This window comes from Camelus dromedarius, chromosome 13 (genome assembly GCF_036321535.1).
Source record: "Camelus dromedarius isolate mCamDro1 chromosome 13, mCamDro1.pat, whole genome shotgun sequence".
Classification (NCBI taxonomy): Eukaryota; Metazoa; Chordata; class Mammalia; order Artiodactyla; family Camelidae; genus Camelus; species Camelus dromedarius.
This window is the reverse complement of record NC_087448.1, coordinates 10012501-10034726: the sequence shown is the minus strand read 5'-3', so window position 1 is coordinate 10034726 and position 22226 is coordinate 10012501. Positions and strand designations below refer to the sequence as shown.

General features: G+C 41.4%; 1 protein-coding gene across 22 annotated transcripts in view; it reads right to left on the bottom strand.

The window, feature by feature from the left end:
* The window catches only part of DOCK9 (dedicator of cytokinesis 9), a 256366-nt gene that overhangs the window by 71497 nt on the left and 162643 nt on the right, over positions 1–22226 (bottom strand). For all 22 annotated transcript variants that reach the window (XR_010383575.1, XR_010383576.1, XR_010383577.1 and 19 more), the window contains exons 14-27: positions 18982–19064; positions 18274–18396; positions 11363–11442; positions 11091–11278; positions 10894–10959; positions 9593–9685; positions 8446–8569; positions 7965–8086; positions 6786–6872; positions 6308–6397; positions 4858–4973; positions 4515–4584; positions 3597–3722; positions 2966–3037 (exon numbers count right to left, since the gene is read on the bottom strand). Coding sequence is in view for 17 of the 22 variants with exons in the window: in XM_031466259.2 (XP_031322119.1) it covers positions 2966–3037; positions 3597–3722; positions 4515–4584; positions 4858–4973; positions 6308–6397; positions 6786–6872; positions 7965–8086; positions 8446–8569; positions 9593–9685; positions 10894–10959; positions 11091–11278; positions 11363–11442; positions 18274–18396; positions 18982–19064 (1440 nt within the window). In the remaining 5 variants the exon portion in view is untranslated. The remainder of the gene's footprint in view (positions 1–2965; positions 3038–3596; positions 3723–4514; positions 4585–4857; positions 4974–6307; positions 6398–6785; positions 6873–7964; positions 8087–8445; positions 8570–9592; positions 9686–10893; positions 10960–11090; positions 11279–11362; positions 11443–18273; positions 18397–18981; positions 19065–22226) is intronic.

The following is a 22226-nucleotide window of genomic DNA, read 5'->3' as shown; positions in this document are numbered from 1 at the left end:
GTGCCTGTTTGTGACACTTTAAGAGAGACTCACCAATGAGGAACAAAATCAAAGGCAGGACTATAAACACACTGGATCATATTAAATGTTCAGTCTAAAAATGTAAAGACTCTGAAGGGATTTGACCATGATTTTGGAAATTGTAAGTGATACAGGAATGGTGAATAGGTACTTGCTCCCTAAATCCAGAACATGGTGATCGGGGACTAAGACGTGGAGTTCTTAAGATGTAAATATAAGGCAGACATTAAAATAACTAATTCAAATACACAACGCTCATTACTCCTAAGAGAGGCAAACTGAATGCAGGCTTCAAAAATTTTAAGAGAAGTTGCTAGGTCAAGGTGTGAGTCAGGTCAAGGGTAGCATGATTTAGGGGAAGAGACGCATGGTATCTGGGTTGACACGCAAGCACAAGTCTTAGGGGAACCATGTAAAAGTGAACAATGTCAAACTCCCCGAAGTGGTAAGCAGGTGTTTTGAATCTCTTTTTATAGTAAATTATGTATGGTTTCTCCTTTTGGATGCCTGGGGTTTTTTTTTTAAGCTGCATAATTTTAAAATAAACTGCCTCTAAAAACTCGGTGAATGTTGTTTTAGAGCCAGAGTATAATTAACTTACAGAAAAGGTTGTGCATGGCAGCATTCGAGTGCTTTGTGTAAAGTTCCAAAGACAAACTATTTCCCCGAGGCGTGGGAGAGTCAGGTTATGCGGCAGAACACTTGGCTCTGCTCAGTTGTGTGACCCTGGGTAGGTCACTTCATGGCTTTATACTTCTATTTCTAACTCTGTGGAGAAAACGGAGGAGTTGGACCAGAAGGTAGCTTTCAGGTCCCTATGAACCATAAAGTTCCATGGTTTAATCTGGCATCTTGAGAAAAGAACACACACAATTAAACTCCGTTATTAATTTTCTATCACAGTCCTTAGATCCATGACATTGATACCTGATTTTAAATATGCTTCTTGGGAATGTTTCAGACGTGTTCCTTATGTCCTAAACCCTCCGTCCCGGGGTCTAACTGTACACGGTCCCACCTGGACTCCATGAGGGCACAAACCACGCTACATTTACCTGCATAATCTCTGAGCCTGGCTTGCATATAATGAGGGCTCAATAAATACTTTCTTAACAAATCAGTTATTTTTAAAAAATATAATCAAGTCATCAATCTCTCTGAAGTGATCCCATTTATTTAAAGACAAAAATAATGAAAAAGCCAGCAGGGGCCTCGTTATGGACTGAATTTTGTCCATCCTCCCCCAACCCCAATTCATATATTGAAGTCCTAACCCCACCTCAGAATGTGAGTGTATTTAGAGATAGGGTCTTTAAGGAGGAAATTAAGTTAAAATGAGGTCATTAAGGTGGAACTTAATCCAATAGGACTGGTGTCTTAATAAAAAGAGGAGATCAGGACACAGACACACACAGAGGGAAGACCACGTGAAGACACAGGGAGAAGACGGCCATCGTCAAGCGAAGGACAGAGGCCTGATAAGAAACCAACGCTACAGAAATCTTGATCTCAGACATCTAGCCTCCAGAATCATGAGGAAATAAATTTCTACTGTTTATTCCCCTCAGTGTACAGTAGTTGTTATAGCAGCCCCAGCCGACTAAGGAAATCCTAGAGTCTGTCCTGTATAGGACACCATTTTTAACAGAAAGGCAATATAACAAGATGTGTGTGTGTGTGTGTGTGTGTGTGTGTGCACGCGTGCCTGCACACGTGCCCATGTATGTATGTGTGAGCACGTGCATGACTCTTTAGCTGCATACTGCCAAGCAGACAATCTGCTAGATTTTTCCTTGGCAGGCTGTGCCAGCATGATTTAGATGGTGTATTACTCTGTGGAAGGCCGGGCCCACCTCCATCTGGCATTTCCTCGTGCACTAAAATTAAAAGAAAAAGAGGAAAAAAAGGAAACCTCCTGATCAGGCACCAGCACCGGCTCTACTAGAAGAAAGCACAGCTTTAGGTTCTGAACCAACAACCTTCCAACTGACAAAATACACTAGCCTTTCCCAAGGCTTCCTTCGCATCCAGACCCCTTGTCCAGGAGCCTAGATCTTGATCCTCGCCCCCTGTGGCTCCTCCCTTCTTCCCAAGTTCACTGCAGAGGCTGCTGGGCCCCAGAACTGCTGCTCCCTGCCAGACTCCGAGACTCTCTACGGCTACACGTGGCGAGAGTTTGCAGTCACACAGCGACTCCAGGACCCCCGTGACTCTCAGAAGGAACTCTGCGACATGGCCACTGGGTTTACTGCATTCAAACTTTATAAAAATTTATCTGAACTGAGCCTCAGATAGCCAGTTATACTTCGACGGGCATCAGTCAAGAGACGAGCCCGGTCATCTCATGCAGAGACCAGTGGGAACCAGGGACAGCAGGGGGAACCAGAAAGTCACACACATCCAGGCACCAGGGGAGGAGGTGTTGGGGGAGATGGAGTTAATCTCAGTCTACCAACTGGCTACAGAGGACACGTGGTCATCTCTGACACACCCATCTAAGTCCCTGACAAATCTCTACAATGCTCAAGACAGTCAAGAGACATTTTAAATGAAAGCTTAAAACTGCTAGTCCCGTTTCGACAGACATGAAGATTTCTAAGCTAGTCAAAGCAAAAAGCCGATTTCTCTGGATTTAATCACACTGTGAGTATGGGCTGTGGGGCCAGACTGGTCACAGAGCCTGGCTCCCTCTGCAAACCGCAGCATGGCCTTGGGCAAGTAACTCCAGCACTCAGTCTCAGTTTCTTAATCTATAAAGTGAGGGCTAAGACAAGTACTTCCCCCATAGGGTTGTTATAAAGCTAAAATGCTTACTACTTGGAGAGCACCTAGCACAGTTGTCTGACTGGCCCGCAGAAAGCATTAGTAAGTGTTAGCTACAAACAGGATGGAAGAGACTCCCCACCAAGAACTGCCAGGCAAGTCTTGGTAGGAAGTGACGTACCTTAACTTTGGAGTTCTCTATCAAATGCTGAGCCATGGATTTTATCAACACTTCAAAGAAAAACCATGAATACTGAAAGGAGAAAAAAGGATCCAGTAAGAAAAACAACAAATTTGAAGGTGAGACCCTCTTAGGCTGACGTTGTTCACTGACATGAAACAAGTGTGACCCGGAAACACAGCTGGACGTCTTGGTGAGTCGTTGTCAGACCAGAGGTTCATGGCAGAGGCTCTCCTGCTCCCATGCGTCCAACAATGAACAGTTCCTTCCCACTAGGAAACTGGGCACACACACTCAGCACGGCACAACCCAACCAGAGGCACCCCTAGATTCGACCCATGGCCTTTCCTCTCGGCAGAGTCTCACCTGCTGACACTTACCTTTACAGGCTCTAACCCAGTGTCCTCCACCGGTTTGAATATACTGACTATGAAACTGAATACAGTAATGCCTGGTGGCTCTGTTAGGAGCACAAGTACAGGCAGCAAAGTTGTTACTGAAGAACTAACTCTGGCACCCCTTTTTAGGAGGTAAAAGAACACCAAAAGGGTGAAATCTATCAGGAAGTGAAGTTTGCATTTTCTTCAATCAATTTCAATACCGCAGAGCTACACTGGCCCTCCTGACATACCTTAAGCAGTTTGTTGCTGGTGAGGAAATCGGCAGAGGGCTTGAGAATCGTGGTCATGGATTTGGCCAGTTCTTCATGCACTGTCTTGTATTCGGAAGCAACATACGGCTCAGCCTTATAAGCATACTTTGAAGAAAAGGGAAAGATACTTTAATGCAATGGTTTTCCAAGTTGGGCTGAAAGCTGGAGAAGCTCCAAAGGGTGGAGATCAGGGACCGAGGTACAACAGCATAGGAGGGAGAGGAAGGTGTGGAAACGGAAGGTGGGAAGGGTGGTTGTCATGTGACAGAAAGAGGGAGCCCAGGGTGTCTTCAGGGAACCCATCAACCTGTGTGAATCACCTGACTCAGCTGGATCAGTAGTCCTCCAGCCCACAACTCCACCTCCCAAGGACTTCAAGCAACATGTCATACGACATTCAGTAACTGACTCCCTGAAGAACCCGAACTTTATTTTTTAAACTAATACATAACCATAATTCACAGAGGTTGAAGACTAAATAGCACATGTATAACTTTTTAGAACAGTAAAGGCCACAGTGTTCACTGAATATTGTATGCAAATCACAAACGTGTTGATATTTATCCTAATGACACCTCTTGCTTTCCCACAGTCTTCTAATTTGATGGTGGCCAGAGCAAACCTTCCCATCTTTAATCTTCTAGGTCATTTGGTCACATTATTTGAAAAACCCATTAAAGAAAGAAATACAGTTGAAAGAATGAAATTCAGTAAATAAATGAATGGCTGCCCCTCTCTGGACTTCCTGCACCAGCTGTAGGCATAGAAGAGAAAGGAGAGGTGTTAAGTTTCATCCCAAAATACATCCCCAAATAACTAGATTGAAAAAAAAAAGTTCTTAGTAGGAAAATTGGAGAGCCACAGATTTAAATGACTGGGGCAGTTTAATTTACATACCTTAACATATGACCTCAAGTGGCTCTCCAATCCTTCCTCATGGCACTGGGCAACCATATGAATAATGACCCTACACACCACAGGAATGAATAAAGCAATGAATAGTAATGTGAAAATGGAAACATTTCATTATTATCACAGCAGTAGTAGAACAATGATGATGCTATTGGCACCACAGGAAAAGAGGAAACAAGGGATTAGATGGGGTCCCCACATATGGGATCAAAATAAATTTCTTAAATATAATGTTCAACACATACTCGCATCCCAGATACATATGACTGTGCTCCAGATGTGGACAGACTGAAAGAGAAGAAGGGTACCACCTCTCTGGCTCCCTCACCGTGTCACGTTGACAGCAACTTCCTCCTGGGTGGCTCGGGTGAGGACGCGGAACAGCTGGTTTAGAATGGTGGGCAAGAAGGCAATCATCACATGACCTTCCATTGCGTGCAGGCTCTACAGATGTGGAACGGCAAAGGTCATGTTCTCTTTTTAAAAGTAAACCCACCCCAAGTAGTCCCTACTCAGTTCCCAGTAAGGATGGAAGACACACATCTAAACAAATGGAGACAGTGGCAGGCAGACTACTGGACAAAGATATCCCTGTCTGAGCCCCAGGACCTGTGCACATGTTACATAGCAAAGGGGAATTTAAGGCCCCTGATCAGATTAGCTGGCCTTGAGATGGGGAACTCTCCTGGATTATCCAAGTTGGGCCCAAAGTAACCACAAGGGTCCTTAAAAGTGGAAGGAGGCAGGAGAGTGGGGGTGGAGGGGACAACTCTGACAAAGAATGGTCAGTGATGCAACATCGTTGGCTTTGAGATGGAGGAAGGGGCTACAAGCCAAGGAATGAGGGCAGCCTTTAGGAGCTGGAAAAGGGCAGCAAACAGATTCACCCCTAGAGTTTCCAAGAAAGGAACTCAGCCCTGTTAATAACACCGTGGTTTTAGCCCAATGAGACTTGTGTCAGACTGCTGACCTACAGGAAGTCTAAGAAAACAAATTTGTTTTAAGCCATCAAGTTTATAGTAATTTATTACAGCACCAACAGAAAATAAATAAAAGGTTCTTCTTCAAGTCACATGGCTCCCTATGAGGTAGCTGAAAGGGGACTTGGAAAGCAGTAATTTCAGAATCCCCAACTCCATTTTCCCTGCTTAAATCAAACTTCTATTTCATTTCTCACGTTTCATCTATTTTCTCACCATGCCTGGAATGCGCTTTTAGCAGCTCTCCTTTTTCACAGTGCCCCCATAGAATCATGTTCTGGATGAAACTCCCCTAGAACAACACTCCTGCTCTCCCTGTGCCATGGTTCCTAGCCTGCACAAAGCTGGGCTTGGTTATATGTATTATTTCTGGGTTTTTTATTTGCCCATCTAGCATACATTCACCAAAGTTATGCTGTCCCCGACAATGAACTATAAGTTACTTAACGGGGAAACTAAAGTCACCACTTTTTATGCGCCTGTCACTGTTGCTCTACGCCGTGAGCACTCACGAGGAGGGCCTGTGAGGCTAAGTGGTTTTCTAGGCGGCACAATGTGTCTTAGGTCCAGCCTGAGAAAAGTAAACATGGGGCTAGGATGAAGAATGCAGTAGTAGGATTTCCAAGTCGACTTCTCACCACTATCTAAAACCATACAGGCACTATCTGTGTGAGAGCATCCAGCTGCGGACAGCCTTATAAGGTTCCCAAGGGGTAAGAACGACACATACCACTGAAGAGAAAACCCAATCTACTCCACGCTCATTAAAAAGGGGTTACTAAGAAAGCCGTCTGATACCTTAAGGTATTTTACAAGTTCATTCCCTAAGGCGTGGGCTCCGGATTCAGTTTTCTGACAGTACTGGAAAAAATTATGTAAATGCTGATCCTGAGGGCAAAAAAAGAAGAAAATAAAATGAAAGCCTATTAGCATATCTGCTGCAGAAATACAAGTGTTTGCTTCCTATGGTGTGCGTGATTTATTTAGACTATGAAACTTACCATATAAAAATGAAATCAAAGAGATAAAAATAAAAATAAATTGAGAAAAAGATTTCAAAGATCCTCCAACAAAAGAGGAAGATTGTTGAAAAATGTTACTTGTAATATTCATTTGTATCGTTACATGTCAGCACCTTATATGTATTTTCTTTAAAAAAGGACTTATAGAGTAAAAACATATCTATGTAATATAACAATTAGGATTTTATTTTGCTAAAAAATCATTTAAACTCATTCAGAGCAACCTCTGCCAATTTTAATGGAATAGCATGTACCTGTGTATACACTGTAGAAACCAGATGAGTTGAAACTTTCAGCAGTGGCTTGCTTCCATCCACCCACTTAATTTCTGGACCGTAATGCTGAAAAAATATAGAGGAGAAAACATCCCAACAGATTAGTGACCTTGGCTTCAAACACCATCTTTAGTGAGGGTCCTGATGAGGTGCTAAAGGCCCAAACAGCCTCAGTGACTTGACAGTAATGCCTGGCTCAAAGCAGGAATACAACCAGTACTAATTTCTGCCCACTTTCTTCTCCCAAGTACAATGCTCTTCTTACTGGAGTTTCTCTTATCTTTTCTGTTTAGTTGCAGCTGTGTGAATTATTGTTCATTTCAGAGAGAAAGACGCCAATTGTATCAATGACTTAACCAAACTTGAGTTCAGGATTCTGAAAGTGATGGTAGAAGGTACCAGATAAAACAAACAGGTTAGTATGTATTCCTGGCACAGGCAAAGGGTCAGTCATCTGTTTGTGCTTATTTTTATTTCTGAAGCCTTCATTTTTCTCATGTTCAGACTAGGAATTATAACTGAATGTTACATGATTTACCTTTATTTTGGAATATTTTAACTATTTGTCCATAACATGGGCCCAAATTTGGCACTATTTAAGTGCAGAGGGACATTAAAAGCCATTCAAAATTAAATGAAACAGACCTTAACTAAGCATGTAATAAAACTGAAGTCTATAAAATTTAAGATGGCCAAACAGAATGTAAAACAGCAAACCAACTGGAGAAATCTGAGAAAACTCAGGCTTTAATAAATCAGAAATGGGCTACCATGTGGGTGAGATATTTGCTTCCTATACTTACGTAAGCTGGAAGACAATTCCTAATCATTTGCGTGACTCTAAGAACACATCTTTATCTGAGCATGGCTAGTTTACAGAGACAAACTTTGGTCTCATTCAGTACCTCAAGTTTCTATTTTCCTGATGAGGCATTGCTAGCTCAAGGTTTATAAAATGCCCACACTACAATTCTAGGTTATGATAACTGTTAAAAGCACTACCTGCCAGTGGCCGAAGTTTACCTGAAAATGAGTAACTAAAACCAAAATACTGGGACTGGCAAAAATATGACATACTTTTTTGGTGTTACTATAGTTTAAGTTGATCTTTAATGTTTTCTGAAGGAACTGAAATAAATCAATCTTAAAGTCTGGTACCCTGCCCATCCCAAGCTCCTGGTAGTCAAGGTAGCCAGACGGGAGATTGGCTGAGACAGGCATGTGTTGCTCACTGGTCACCACCCTTCCGTCTTTCAGAAGAGGAAGCCAGGAATATCCAACTGTTGAAACAAAGAATAACAACAACAAAAATCACTGTAAGTGTGGGAAAATGTACGAAGACAGCCATGTTACTACACTGCCTGATCTTTAAGAACTATTAATATCAATCAGAGTAAGAAACTGAAAAGACCCTGAATACAGTCTCTGCAGAACTTTGTCTGCAATGTATGCTAGCCTCTTTGGGATTGGAATTCTAAAATTATCTCCTATAAAAATGTAGATACGCAAGTCAGGCATGCTACCTGAACAAATGCCATCTAACGACCCCTTCACAAAGGATGGAAATTCAGAATCAAAACAAAATTTAAGAACCTAATGTGGAAGTCACGAACAATCGAAGGAATGATGAAATTCAAACCTTGTGTTTCAACAACATCCTTCTTCTTTGTGCTCCCCTTACTTGAATTATCACAGCTGACATGGAAGAATGTGAACAGCAAGTGGTGCTTTTCATGTAGCTGGGTGGGCAATTCTATTTTAATCTGCAAGGAAGACAAAATAACAATCTTTCTTATATTGCAAAACAACAACGTGTCACCCACGCACAAACCCGCATTTGGTCTCCAAACTGGTATTAACATTTGCAGTTAAAGAGACCTGAGACTGTAAAGCTGTGCTAAGGAAGAAATGGATCCTTAATACACGGTTATGGTCTAAATGTCTGTGTCCCCTGACAAATCCACATATTGAAATCCTGACTCCAAAGGTGATGGTATTAGTAGGTAGGGCCTTTGGGGTGATTAGCTCATGAGGGTGGACCTCTCATAAACGGGATTAGTGCTCTTATAAGAGATTCCAGAGAGCTCCCCAGACCTTTCCCCTATGTGAGGACACAACTGAGAAGTCTGCAACCTGAGAGGTGACCCTCAACCAGCCATGATCTTAGACTTCCAGCTCCAGAACCATGAGCAATGAACACCTGCTGCTTACAAGCCACCCAGTCTGTGGTATTTTGTTATAGCAGCCTGAATGGACTAAAACACACATTGATCAGAAACAGAAGAGCTGGTATTTCAACTCAAGAAAGAATTGGACAACACATGACAGACACTTCATTAACACAGCCGGGCATAATGAAAAACCAGGATAGAAAATTTAAAAGTACAGTTCATATAGTAGTTTTAGTGAACTAAGTTATAATTCTACATAAGGAAATCCAATAATAAGAAAGTAAGATTCTCAGGTTCAACAAATGTTTAACTATACTTAAGTATGAATTTGAATGGAAATTTGTCAGAATATTAACTGTGGTAGTGATGTAGGCAGAATTTTGACATTTTCCTTTTCTGTATTATCTGCATTTTCCAAGTTCTCATTTTTTATAATAAATGTTACTTTTATAACTAGAAAAAATTATGTACAATAAATACTTCAACATTCAGTTCTATTGCTGTAATTTCAGTATAGTATGCAGCTTCGCTTGAATTTTGTTTTAGTAAACAAAGAAATTGGAGTTTTCCTTAAAACTGGTTAAACTGGGTTTTCCCTTGAAAAACCTCACTTACCTCATCATAAAATTCTGGGTTTTGGTGGTGGTGTAAAACCGCAGCAAAGGCGCTTCTTGTGAATATCGGCCCACCAGGTCTACCGTAAATGCACTAAAATAAAAATTACCAAAGGGAGACACCAGTATTCAATTAACAGACTAAGAAATTAAACTCAGATGTGTTGTAAAGAAAGCAGCATTTCTACAGCATAAACTTAACCGCCTTTGATGAATTTCTCCTGCTTTTACAGGACTTGAGACCCACAAGCCCCCTTACTCCTGGGTTCACGGCCCCCACCATGTCCCACCCTCACCCATGCCCACTCCTGCTTATGCAGGACACCTGCTCATTTTCACCTCCATGCCTTTGCTGACCTAATCTTTCTCCTGAACGACCTTCCCTTTCACATTCACCAAACTCTCACGCATCCTTCAAGAAATGATTCCTTTATATGTCCCCTTGGCAATTTTCTATACTAATTATTCAATTTTGTCCAAGAAACCCTTTCAGTAACTTCTGTATACCAGAAGCTTTTTCTCCATGACTGTCTTTCCCACTAAAATTGAATTTCTTGAGGGCAAAAACTGTATTATATTCCTTGTATCTTTATCTCCTTCCCTTCTTGGGAAGTCATTTCCACATAGGTACAGTAAAGAATGTGGGCTCTGGAGCCAGGCTGCCTGGGTTTGAACACCAGTTCTACTAATGTATGGCCCTAAGCAATTCATTTAAATTCTGTGCATTAATTTCCTCATCTAAAAATAATGCAGATAGTAATAGTTTCTAACTTAAATGACTGCTGTGAGAACAAAAGTTTAATATCTATAAGGCTCTAATAGCAGAGCTGGAGTATAATAAGCACTCAATAAACATCACCAGTAAACCTGAGCACCCAATTCCCACACCTCTTTCCTTGTCCTTCTCTTGCCTTACACTCTATGCAGTATGTATCTCTCTAAATAAATCTACCTTAACTCAAAATTAAATAAACAAACAAACATACATACATCACCAATAATCTACTACTGTTATTACTATACTAGAATAAACATTTTCATGGTAGGTGCCCAATACGTTTACTGAATTGAACATGTATAAGAGAATTCCATTCCTAAAGAGTACAATGAAACAGAAATAGTCAATTAAGAACAAGAACTCAATTATTCCATATTCTATAAGGTTCAGTATATGTGGTTATGTGCTGTGATGCCATATATTTTTGTGTTTGTGTCCATTAAAATGTGCTAAATCCTTTCAGTTGTACAGTATCATGCAACTGCATTTTTTAAATGGACAAATGCAAACAAAGAAATACAAACCTTCAGAGGCTGAGAGTCTTCCTCATCTGAATCTTTGAATTCAATGCAAATAGCAATATTTCTGGCCTGCAGCAATATTTAAATAAAAAGAAAATAAAACAAAAACCTAAATTATGTAAATATTTTTTAAAATACATGGGAAGCCGAAACCTAAGAGAGTTTGATGTCAAAAATAAAACCTCCATCTTTGCACTCACCTTGGCAAAAGACTTCTGACTGTCATATTTCAAGTACTTAGGATAAACATAAAGGTGATTGTTGTAGATGGTGTAAGGCTGAGTGTGCTTCGGTATGCAGGGCACAAATTCCTCTACCTCAAACGTGACTGGAGTTTTAGTACAGGTTTCAAATTGCTTCATGGGAATGTATGATGAATTGACATAATCTAAAAAAAAATTTTTTAAACAAACAAATTGAAGTAAAAACCAAGCAAAAACTTGTCTGTTTATTACACAAAATTTACACTTACTAGGTAAGTCTGAGGAAACATTATCAATTGTAATGTCTAGATTGCCCAGAATCACAGGGAGTTTAGCCATCTTCTCAGGTCTACAAACAAAAGAAGAGAAAAAGCAAACATAAGTTAGGTTAGCTCTAACTTCTAGAGCAGTACCTCCCAGAGAACTCTATTGCAAGCCACAAAAATAATTTTAAACTTTCTAACAGCCACATTAAAAAGGTAAAAAGAAACAGGTAAAATTAGTATTAAAAATACTTTATTTAATCCAGTATGTTAAAAATATTGTCTCAATATGTAATGAGTATAAAAAGTTCATTCTAGTTCTTCGAAACCAGATGCGTATTTTACAGTTACAGTTCACCACAGTAGGACTTGCTGTATTTCAAGTACTCAACAGCCATACGCCACTGGCTAGTGGCTACCATGTTGGACACCACAAGTCCAGATAAGAAAATCAGCAAAATGTTACAGTGACAGTTTCCCTGAACCACTCCATCCTCAATCTACATTCTTGGCTCATTTAGAATCACGAAAATTCCAAAGCCATCTTAGGCTCCTATGTCTAGTGAAATGCTGGATAGAAAGAAGGTTCTCAATGAGATGTTTGGTGTTTGTATTTGGTCCAACTCAATCCAGTACAGGAATCTCCTCTGTGACGTTCCTGACAAGCACAGCTCATGCCTCAGCCCCTCCTGGTGACCAGGAATCCTTCAACATAGCCAGACTATTCTTCCTCACAGCATGGCATCTCCGAAACTTCCACTCACCAAGGGGCCTAGTTATGGTTCTCTGTGTAACACTTTCGATTATCTACAAACGCACCTTTCTGAAGTCCTTGCTTCTCAGTCCTTCTGCTCCTTCCTCCAATGCTATTTCTCTCCTATAAGAACACCCCATTCACATCATGGCACCCAGAACCGCACAGGTAAGACCCAGTGTGGTCTGACCAGGTAAGGTGTAGCAGCTGTCTGATTTTGAACAATCTACCCTTCTACCAACACAGCCAAAATGCTATTACTTTTACATGGTCACACCACTCTCGTGACATACATTAAGTTTACAATCACCTAAAATCCCTGAATCTTTTCTCATATGCTTTACTATCATGCAACATCGCTCCATCCTGTATTGATACAATTATGTTCTCAGAACTCAGGACAAGATTTGATTTTTCTCTTGATGAAATTTCACCTTATGATTGAGTCATTTCTAGTTGATCAAAAGCCTCCTAAAAACAGATTCTACATCGAATGTATTAGATATTCCTTAGTTTTATGTCATGAAGACATTCATCAAAACCTTATATTCTCATAAAAGCCATTGATGAAGATACTGCACAGAATATAGCCAAGAAGAAGGTCCTTCTCAGACCTCTAGCGGCCCATCACCAGACTCATACCAGCCACTCATCCCCCTTCCTGGCATCTGGTTACGCCAGCATCGAACTGCTGTCCACTCAATCATACGTGCTATACTCCCCTGACCTACTGGAATACACTTTTCAATCCTCTATTGAACCAGCTTAGCAACCCCATTAAAAAGAGAAAAGCAGAAATGTGGTTAGGATGACTAGTTCGACATGATGTGACTTATTCCTAGAAAACAGAATGCTGCCTCCTTGTTCTTCATAAGCCACCTGCTTAATAACATCTTTGAGAACACTGGCAAGAAACATCACAGCTCAGGGGCCAACAGATTTGGCATTTGGTTTTGTTTCCATTTTTGAAAAGTTCCTAACTCCTGTTTTTAAGATTCCTGAGACATTATTGTTATCTGAAGCAGTCTCACATGCAACTTGCCAGCATATCTTGTGGTACTGTTCATCTGAACCAGGATGTCCCTAACAGCTCTGAATTCTTGCTTCCGTGTGACTACAGCCTGAATTAAGCACAGTCATCTTTGCCCACCACCAGCTCCAACTTGCAGAATCACTTTCTCTCAGGGTTCCTCTCATTTCCACTTGTCTTCTGTTTATATCTGAGTTTAAATGAGCAATTCCTTGAAACCCCGGGAGAGATGACTGTCAGGAAAACAAGTCAACAAACTTTCACACAGTCTGCCTTCAATAAAAAAGATTTCTGGCCAAAAGATGTCCAGGTACCATCCAGCATTACGCTGACACCTTGTCCCTGTGCTGTCATGTGATCTGTTCACAAACACAATACCCTTCTCTTCTAGCAGGAAGACTGTACTTTCCACAGTCATTTCTTGGAAGCTGTCGATGGCTTCCCAAGCACTGTGTACTCCCACAATAATACAAACTCAGAGCCTCTCTCAGCTTTACCCAAAGCTCTTGGTGGGGGGCACTGACCCTCAGATCTGGGGGTTTCCATGCAGGTATAAATTTTCTTGACATATAGTGCCTTGCTCTACCTCTTCATTTGAACAATTGAACTCTGCAACGTATCATAAAACTCTGTTCCACAAAGTCTTAGAGATACCAGTGAAGTTGTATCTGTTTCCTTGAGTCAAAAATACTGTTTAATACAGATGATACTTTTAATGTAAGTTCTCAAGAGTACTACATTTTGCCCCTCCCTAGTTATTTCTACCTATGAATGAATATGTACCTTCTCAAGTTGTTTTTGGTTTTTTGTTTTTTTTTTTTTGGTTATCACTCTGACATCATCCACATATAAGTTTGAGAGAGGTGGACTTCTAAGCAACAAATGTTAACTGAACAAACTTCACTGGGACTCTTTCTACGTGTTACAGACTTGTGTGTCTAACTATACTTACTTCCTCTGTTTCCTCCCTCTGCTGAGAGCTTTTACTTCTAGGTGCTAATGCTCCAGAGGTATTTCCATGCATTTCTAAGCAAGCACAGATCTGAGCTTAGTTCCATATCCCGTAGTACAGAGACTCTGTGGAAGCTGTTTCTACCAACTTCACTCTTTAAAACATAATCTTAAACCTATTTCAAAACTTCATGGGTTTTATTGAACTTGGCTTATTAGACATCAAAACCTCACATACAACAAAAATTCTACAGCCTTCTTTATGTGTATTTCCAAAGTGTTGGGTGTGTGTATGTGTGTGTGGTGTGTATGTGTGTGGGTGAGTTACACAAAGTGAATTATCTCATGTCTGGAATTAGTTTTGGGGTTTTTTTAATGCAAAAAATCAGTACCTATATACTATGAAAAACTTTTAAAATAATACTTGAGCATGAAAACCCACCTTAAAACTGCACTGATTAAATGAATGTGTAATGGAGATTCATGTAAGTGTTTGGCATTTGTAAACTGTTTCTCTCTGTGTGTGAGCTTAAGAGTGAGGCTCAAACTCCCGCTCTTGGAAAAAGGAAAGATTTTCTTTTCCCACTGCCCATGCATTCCTGCTGGTTCAACAACCCTCCAGAGGAAAGGGCAATGCTATCACAAACTAGCAGTCATCCCATGCCAACAGATTCTGTGTTCTCACCTCTGTTTCTGGGGCCTGGTCCTTCCTTCCCCAGTTCCTGTACTGACCCACTAAAGTGATTAACTGGTAATATAAACATGTGTGGGTCTGCTGTTGGTGTGAGTCTACTCCTCTAACTACATTTTGTAAAAGGAAATATTCTCTAAACGCTTTGCTGTCTCTTAAATATATCTATATATATGGTTGAGAGAAATCATCCTGACAGGCATTCTCTCTTATTCCCCGTCGTAACTCTAGGAGGCAGGGCGATTATTAATTTCCCTTAAAAGGAAGAGGACACTTAAGCAGAGAAGCCAAGTGACCTGCCCCAGGTCTCCCAGCAGGGAAGGGAGTGACGGATTAGGCTCTGAAAGATGAGTAGGGTACTCTTGGAGAGAGAAAAGCAGAAGGGACACATGCAGGCAGAAGGCAAGGCATGGTAGCATGAAAGAACACAGTGAGTTCACAAAAGGCAAGTAGACCCCTGGCCTGAGTGCAGTGTAACTAGAAGAACACGAAAGTACGAGTGTCAAGCTTGGGTGCAAAGAATATAAAGATACAAATAAATACAAATAAGTAAATCTCATGTAAAAACCCTAATAATTATTGTTACCTAAACTATCCAATGTGGTAGCATTAAAAGAAGGCCTGTATTTTAAAGAAAATGTGCTATTTTTATACTTTGCCTTCAGATCCCCAGCAGAAATGAGAAAAGACACCACCACGAGCAAATCAAATGCATGCAAAACACCAAGCCTCTCTTCTTAGATAGACACTTCTTGGAGCACTATGTCAGCGATACCATCTATCTGACAGAACTGTTTTCTTACTAAATCTTAGAATGTCTCCGCTGGTGATTACTGCAAGGGAGAGGGGCAAAGTGGCTTATAAGCTTTGGCAGCTATTTTCTAAAGACTGGGGCAGCTTAAGAACATTTTTCTCATCTATTGTTAAATGACATTTTGAGACCATCATAGGAACATACACCACAGCTTTATATCCAAGCTAGTGCCCAAGCCACTGACATGAGATGGTTCTCTATAAAAAAAATTTTAAAAGAGGAAAGAACAAGAGCAACACTAAGGTTTTAAAAATTTTTTTTAAATGAAAAAGGGATCGTCCACTTCCCTGACTCAACTGTGAAGGGCACACAAAGAAACGTGGCATTTCTCTGGACACATGTTGAAAAGGACAGCAGCTCTCCTTGTGCGGCTGCATCTTCTGATGCTGACAGCATTGGGTCCCTATTTTCGGGTTCCTGAATCTCTCACAGGCCGTCAGCAGCACACTGTTCTCATGAAGTCCTTTGTACTGAAGGTCTAATGTGCAGGGAGAGCCCACCCTGTGCCTGACCCAGTGAAGGCATGTGCTCTTGGCTGCCTGGCTTTCTGCTCAGATCACTTTTTGATTGGTGAGCCTGTACAGTCCTACCCTCCAGCCTCCACTCAGGAAGCCGGACCATGAGCTGGGGCTACCCACAAAGAGCCACCACTGGAGGGGAAGCATGTGCTGACCAGCCTAGGGAGGGACTTCTGAGACAGGGCTCCCAACCACCATCACATACAAAGAACTTCATTGTCTATTTCGTCAGAAATATATGGGCAAATATTAGTTAAAAAAAAAAAAGTTCATGTAAAATCATGGAAAGCTACAAAGTGGAAAGTGAGAAATCACCCATAAACCCATCCATGAGCAATAACTATGACTAATGTTGGTGTATATCCCACATGACTCTTGTTAACGCCCATTTTCTTTCCTTCTAGCTAGCTACTCGCCGATCCACGTCTTCATTTACATACAAAAAGAAATATACAAAGTATTTTCTTCTTAAAAATGAAGTCACCTAGATACACTTTCTCCTCTTTACTAACGCAACATACTCACCTTCCCAGGTGAGGACACGTAGACCAACACCGTGATTACCAAGAACTGCATGGGAAACCTGTAATCTATTTAACTAAAGGTGACTGAAACTTGCACAAAAAAATCAGCTTTTTATTCTATAAGTAAGGCTGAAAGTTTCCTGAAAATCAAATAAAAACTATAATTACTTGACAACATAGTATGTACAATAATATATGACCCATCACCAATAAGTAAAGGTTTTTAAAAGCTGTTAATTATGGCTCTATGTAGAATTCTGAAAAAATCAGAAGAGAGAGAAGTAAGAAAAAGGTGAAAATGCAGTTAAAGAAAACTAAACAAATAGCCATTTTGAATTCTAGACAAACTAATATTGTTACTTTGAAATGTATTTTTTCAAATAAAAAAATCAGACTGGAAGGTACCTAAACTACAGAATAGTCACCAGCTGACTCTTGGACATTCTTCTCATTTCATTTCATTATCGTTTAATACCCTTAGCTCTTTCTCATTCTCAGAATTTTCCCAGAAAGATTCTAAAACTCATGTCCCTAGCAAAGGAAATCAGTTTTATGGGTTCAGGAGTGAACTCCTGACAAAGCACTGGAACAGCCCAGTGTTTGAGAGCACAGATTCCCAGATCAGCTGTGCAATGTTGGACACACACTGCCCCACTGTTATGGGTTAAACTGTGTTCCCCCCAAATGATGGCAATGTCCTAACTTCAGTACCTATGAATGTGACCATATTTGGAAATGGGATTTTTGCAGATATAATCAGGGTAAGATGAGGTCACTAGGGTTGGCCCTAATCACTATGATGTGTTCCTATAAGAAGGAAATTTAGACAGGGATACACAGGAAGACAGCCGTGTGAAGACAGAGGCAGGGACTGGAGTCATACTGCCAAAGCCAAGGAAAGCCTGGGGCTCCCAGAAGCTGAAAGAGGAGAGCAAGATCCTCCCCTAGAGATTTCAGAGGGGGCATGGCCCTGCCAACATCCTGGTTTCAGGCTTCTAGCCCCCAGCATTCTGTTGTTCTAAGCCACCAGGTATGTGGCACTTTGTTAGAGCAGCTCTAGGAAACAAACATCCTCGCTAATTCAGGGAAAGCATTCACAACAATGCCAGTGAACAGGACGTGCTGTATGAGTTACTGCCCTTCCCCCGCCACCCATTCAGTCAGTGGCGTCATGCACTACCCCATGTGCCAGTCAGAAAACCGGGAGTTACTTATCTGAGACTACACCCACTTCTCTCTCCTTCCACCCTAACACCCACCCAGGAAGCCAAGACCCAGTAACGGCGCCTGTCCAACACGACTGGAATCCGTCCTGTCCTCTGTTCTTCCTATTCCCACTCGTGGTGGCTTCACTGAGTCCCTTCCCACTTCTTGCGAAGTTTCCTCAATTGTCTCTTTCCTCTCTGGGCTCATCTGTACCCAACGTGCCCTTCACAGCACCACCCAAAACAACCTTCATACAATTCAAATTAACCGGGTTAACTCTTCTGATTTTAAACCCTTTCTTGAGGAGAAGTTCCACACTCATCCAATACATCATGGTGTCTGAGTTGAGCAACTGAAAAGACTTCCTCCCCTTCCACTGAACTACTTCTGTTTTTCAGGTGTGGAAATAAGTAAGACCTTGAGACTCACTTCCGAAAGTCTGCAAGTAACTTGAGCATGTCCTCATTGGATAGCTTATTGCTGTCTTGCTTGTAGAGAGCAGAAAATCTGGCATTTTTGTCAAGGTTTCCAGATGCGTCCTTAAACAACGTCCTGAAATAGCAAAACAACATTTCTAAGCTGAGTTTCCAAATGACCAAAATAAATCCACAACTTGACTCTGGTTTCCATGTGAAGACTAATTATTATTCCACTGGCTACCAACAGAAATCTCATTATCTAAAGACATGAAAGATATTTATGAGGATGAACACAACTAATTCAATTTACACAGAAAACATTTCCAGCAAATGGCTTGTGCTTCAGAAATAACATATGTAGTCAAATGCTTAAGAAACAGAGATCACAAATAAGGATGATCTGCAGGCCTCACTGGGCTGCCCCCTACTCCCAGCTGGAGGCCCTGGAACCTGCAGTCCCAGCTCTGCAACAAACAGTCCTGTCCACCCTGCCAGTGCCAACATTGCTACCCTCCAGCCAGCAGCTCTCCTCTCTGTGTCTCTCATAAATGATTTTTCAGATATGGAGCTTATTTATTTTTCAGTTTAAAACATTTAAATACTTTTCATTTCTGGACAACATACAGAATAGGTTAGTCAGTCTATCTACCTACCTACCTATCTATCTATTTCTATATACCTATATTTATATAAAGGGTACAAAATATGTTCCCCTTACCTTGCTGCCCAAGCAAATGGCATTCTATACTGTCCGAGTCGTTGGCATGCCTGCTTCGCATTCTTGAGCACCTTCTGAGCAACCTTGAAGACATCAGAATAAAGCCATGAGATACTGCATCCCACTGGCAGGAATCTTAGAATCTAAAAAGCCATCATCACACACTCACTACACAAGCCCTTAGGGCAGTATCAGATGTGTGGACAAACACAGCTCACTGTAATGACTATAGCTGGATTTATACTCAATGCAGACTGTTTCGTTTAACACATTCTCCAGCAGTGATTTTCAAAGAATGTCGAATGAGAACTGCTTCCAAAAAGTATGTCTTTTCTTTGGTCTTCAGAGGCAACAAGTAGGCCATTTCCTAGGCTCTCATATTTCTTTATGACTAAGAGCTATGCAGTATATGTCCACTGAGTTATTAATAATTACTAATACTTGGTATTCATGCCCAAATATACCACATTTCTAGAGTTTTAAATGAGAACACTAATGAAATAGGAAGCTTTCAGGGCTCCTAATGTACACTGGTTTTTGCAGACTCCCCAGATGTGGGGGATATATATTCATTATTAAGAAATTATAGGTGTTGACTTAAGTTAGGTCAGGGTTTTCAATCACTATATTCTAATTTTCTAGGTATAAATTACCACTATTTTCACTTCCTAACGATCAATTTTGGTTTGTTGTGGGTCGATGGCTGAACTGTATAGGGCACAGGGAAGCAGATTTGCTTTTGGCCTAAGACATACACATGGCAGGTCTATTCATCAAACATACCCCCACTGCTAAAGCAGATGACACCTAATTTTTCCAAATTTGCCTTTACTGGAAATACTACATTGTTACCACCATGAAGTTTGATTGATTCAGAGTCAGAGTTGTGGGAGATGCAGGATCTTTTACATCACTTAAGTACATCGGAGTCAAACCAATTTTGAGAAACATGATCTGGTGTCTACGAACTAATGGGTGCCCTGCAGAGCTGCAGCACCAGCCCCACCAGGGAGCTTGTCAGGAATGCAGAGTCTCAGGCCCCACCCCAGACCTTGTGCATTCTGACCAGACCTCCGGTGATCGGTGTACACCGGGTTTGAGAAGCACTCATCTAGAAAACTCTGAAGTAGGACAACAGAGCCCTCTGTTTCTGAGTCAAACTGAAACCAGCCATGTGAGTCTGGGCCATTAAGTCTCTCTGGGCTCCACTTTCCCACCTGAAAAATGAAGGGTTCGGGCTATGCTTGCCATTGTCCCTTCCAGGTAGGAGACATTACGATTCTACCATAACCATGACGGGGAAATGCTATCTGGAAAACATTTCTTGACTGAACAGGTGCCGGTCGGGAACTCAAGTCTCTCCCTTTCTTCTTCAATTGGGCACATCTGTGTGGGGACTCGGGGATCACAGAGTAAAATGGCCTGCCTTCCTGGAGTGGCAATTTTACTGACACATTTTCAGGTAGAAACTATTATTTTTAGGTTCTAACTATTACAACTATGTTCTGGAAAGTAAAAAGCAATATTTGCATAACATTTAAATCCAAAACATAGGCTTCAGATAAGTTTCACTCTTGCCTGCAGTGAACGAGGATTGTGCTCTCAGATTGATCAAGGATGTAGGTGGAACATAATGCATGTGAAAGTCAGAGTGCAAAACTCATTTTTGCCCTTTGGGTTTTTCCCTTCCTTTTCTTTCTTTTTTTAGAAAATCTATTTATGGTGGACACCTACAGAAACTTTTTCTAAAAATTTCCTCCAAAACAGAAATTTCTTCCCAATGATGTTCGAGACCATCTTGGATGACAAAGAGAGACAATTTTGATATTTGGAAAAAATCATCCCTTAGTAAAATCTCTGCTGAAACTTCTATTTTTATGTAAGGTGGCTGAGTCAATCTCTGCTTTAATTTACTGCTTTGGAGGTGTGAATGCATGAAAAGATGTGCACACGGCTGAGCTTTACATTCCATAAGTAATGAAGGAAGAGCAAATTCAACAGATGCTCAATGGACACTGGGAAGTGTGGCATCTAGCCCGTGGTGACAGGCGATTTTTGCACCCAGCCTGAGCTGCCAAATTTCAAACTGTGGCAGGCAGAAGTACCAAGTTGGTGAATACTGGCCTTGGAAATGTGTTGCATACACAGCAGGAAGTAGATCTTATCTTGGGCAATCACTGATTATCAATCAAAACATCAAAGAATTAAAAGAGTTTCTCATCCAAGGTTTCACAGTCTTGATTTAAAAAATAAAACAGCATCTCTCCAGAGACCAAACTTGACTTAGCTTTTATCAGCCAGAAAGGCATACTGTTTGAAGCCATGTGACTGGGTAAATGGGCCTTTCCTTGACTGGGGCTGCAATAAATGGTAACTTCCTGTATGTGTTGAAGATTTACAGTGTCCACAGAATTATCTTGGACATTATCGGTTTGATCTTAGCACTGTTCCTGAGAGGAACGTAGGGGCAGGTAGCAACAGCATCCTTCAACTACAGATGGGACATGTGGGGTCCAGAGAGGTGACACATGTCTAAAGTCCCCATGTTAATTAGGTGCTTAGCATCCAGGTCTCTGACTCCCAGAACCTGTTCTTTAACAACTGTCCTGCATCTTGGTGGGCACACCTGTGATGTACAGGTGGCTAGAAAGAGACAGAGCGGAAGCTGAGTCAGCTCAGTAAACCTCAGTTAGAGCTTGTGGGGTGTCCCCTCCTACTGCCGACCAGTCCTTGTCAATGACCACTTGTCAATGACCTTGTCAATCAGAAGACCACTTATAACTAGAAATACTGTAAAAATGGCATGGACAGCACTCAATAGCTTATTCAAACCAGGTAGCTCCACATGCTTTGGCCACTCTAGCTGTGGGACACTGAGCAGGTAACTAAACCTTCGTAAACCTCAGTTTTTGGAAGGGTGAAAGGAGGTCTTGGCCTAGATGACTTCTAATAGTCAATAATGCCATGTAATGTCCATACCTAGGCACCCCCTCCCCCAGGCAATGAACACTACATCGAAGTAATGAATGGACACCAAACATACCAACAGTGTATTTCCCTCCCCTCTTCTGCCTAATGCCACGCCACCTCTGCCGCCATAACCCTGCCCCACCTGACAAAACACAAGTGCACCTGAACCACCAACACTACTGGCCAGATCATCTGAGCCAGGTCATCTCCTAGTCTCCAGTCTCACATTTAAGTGTAAATGGACCCAAATATAATTCCAGGATCTGAGAGACATG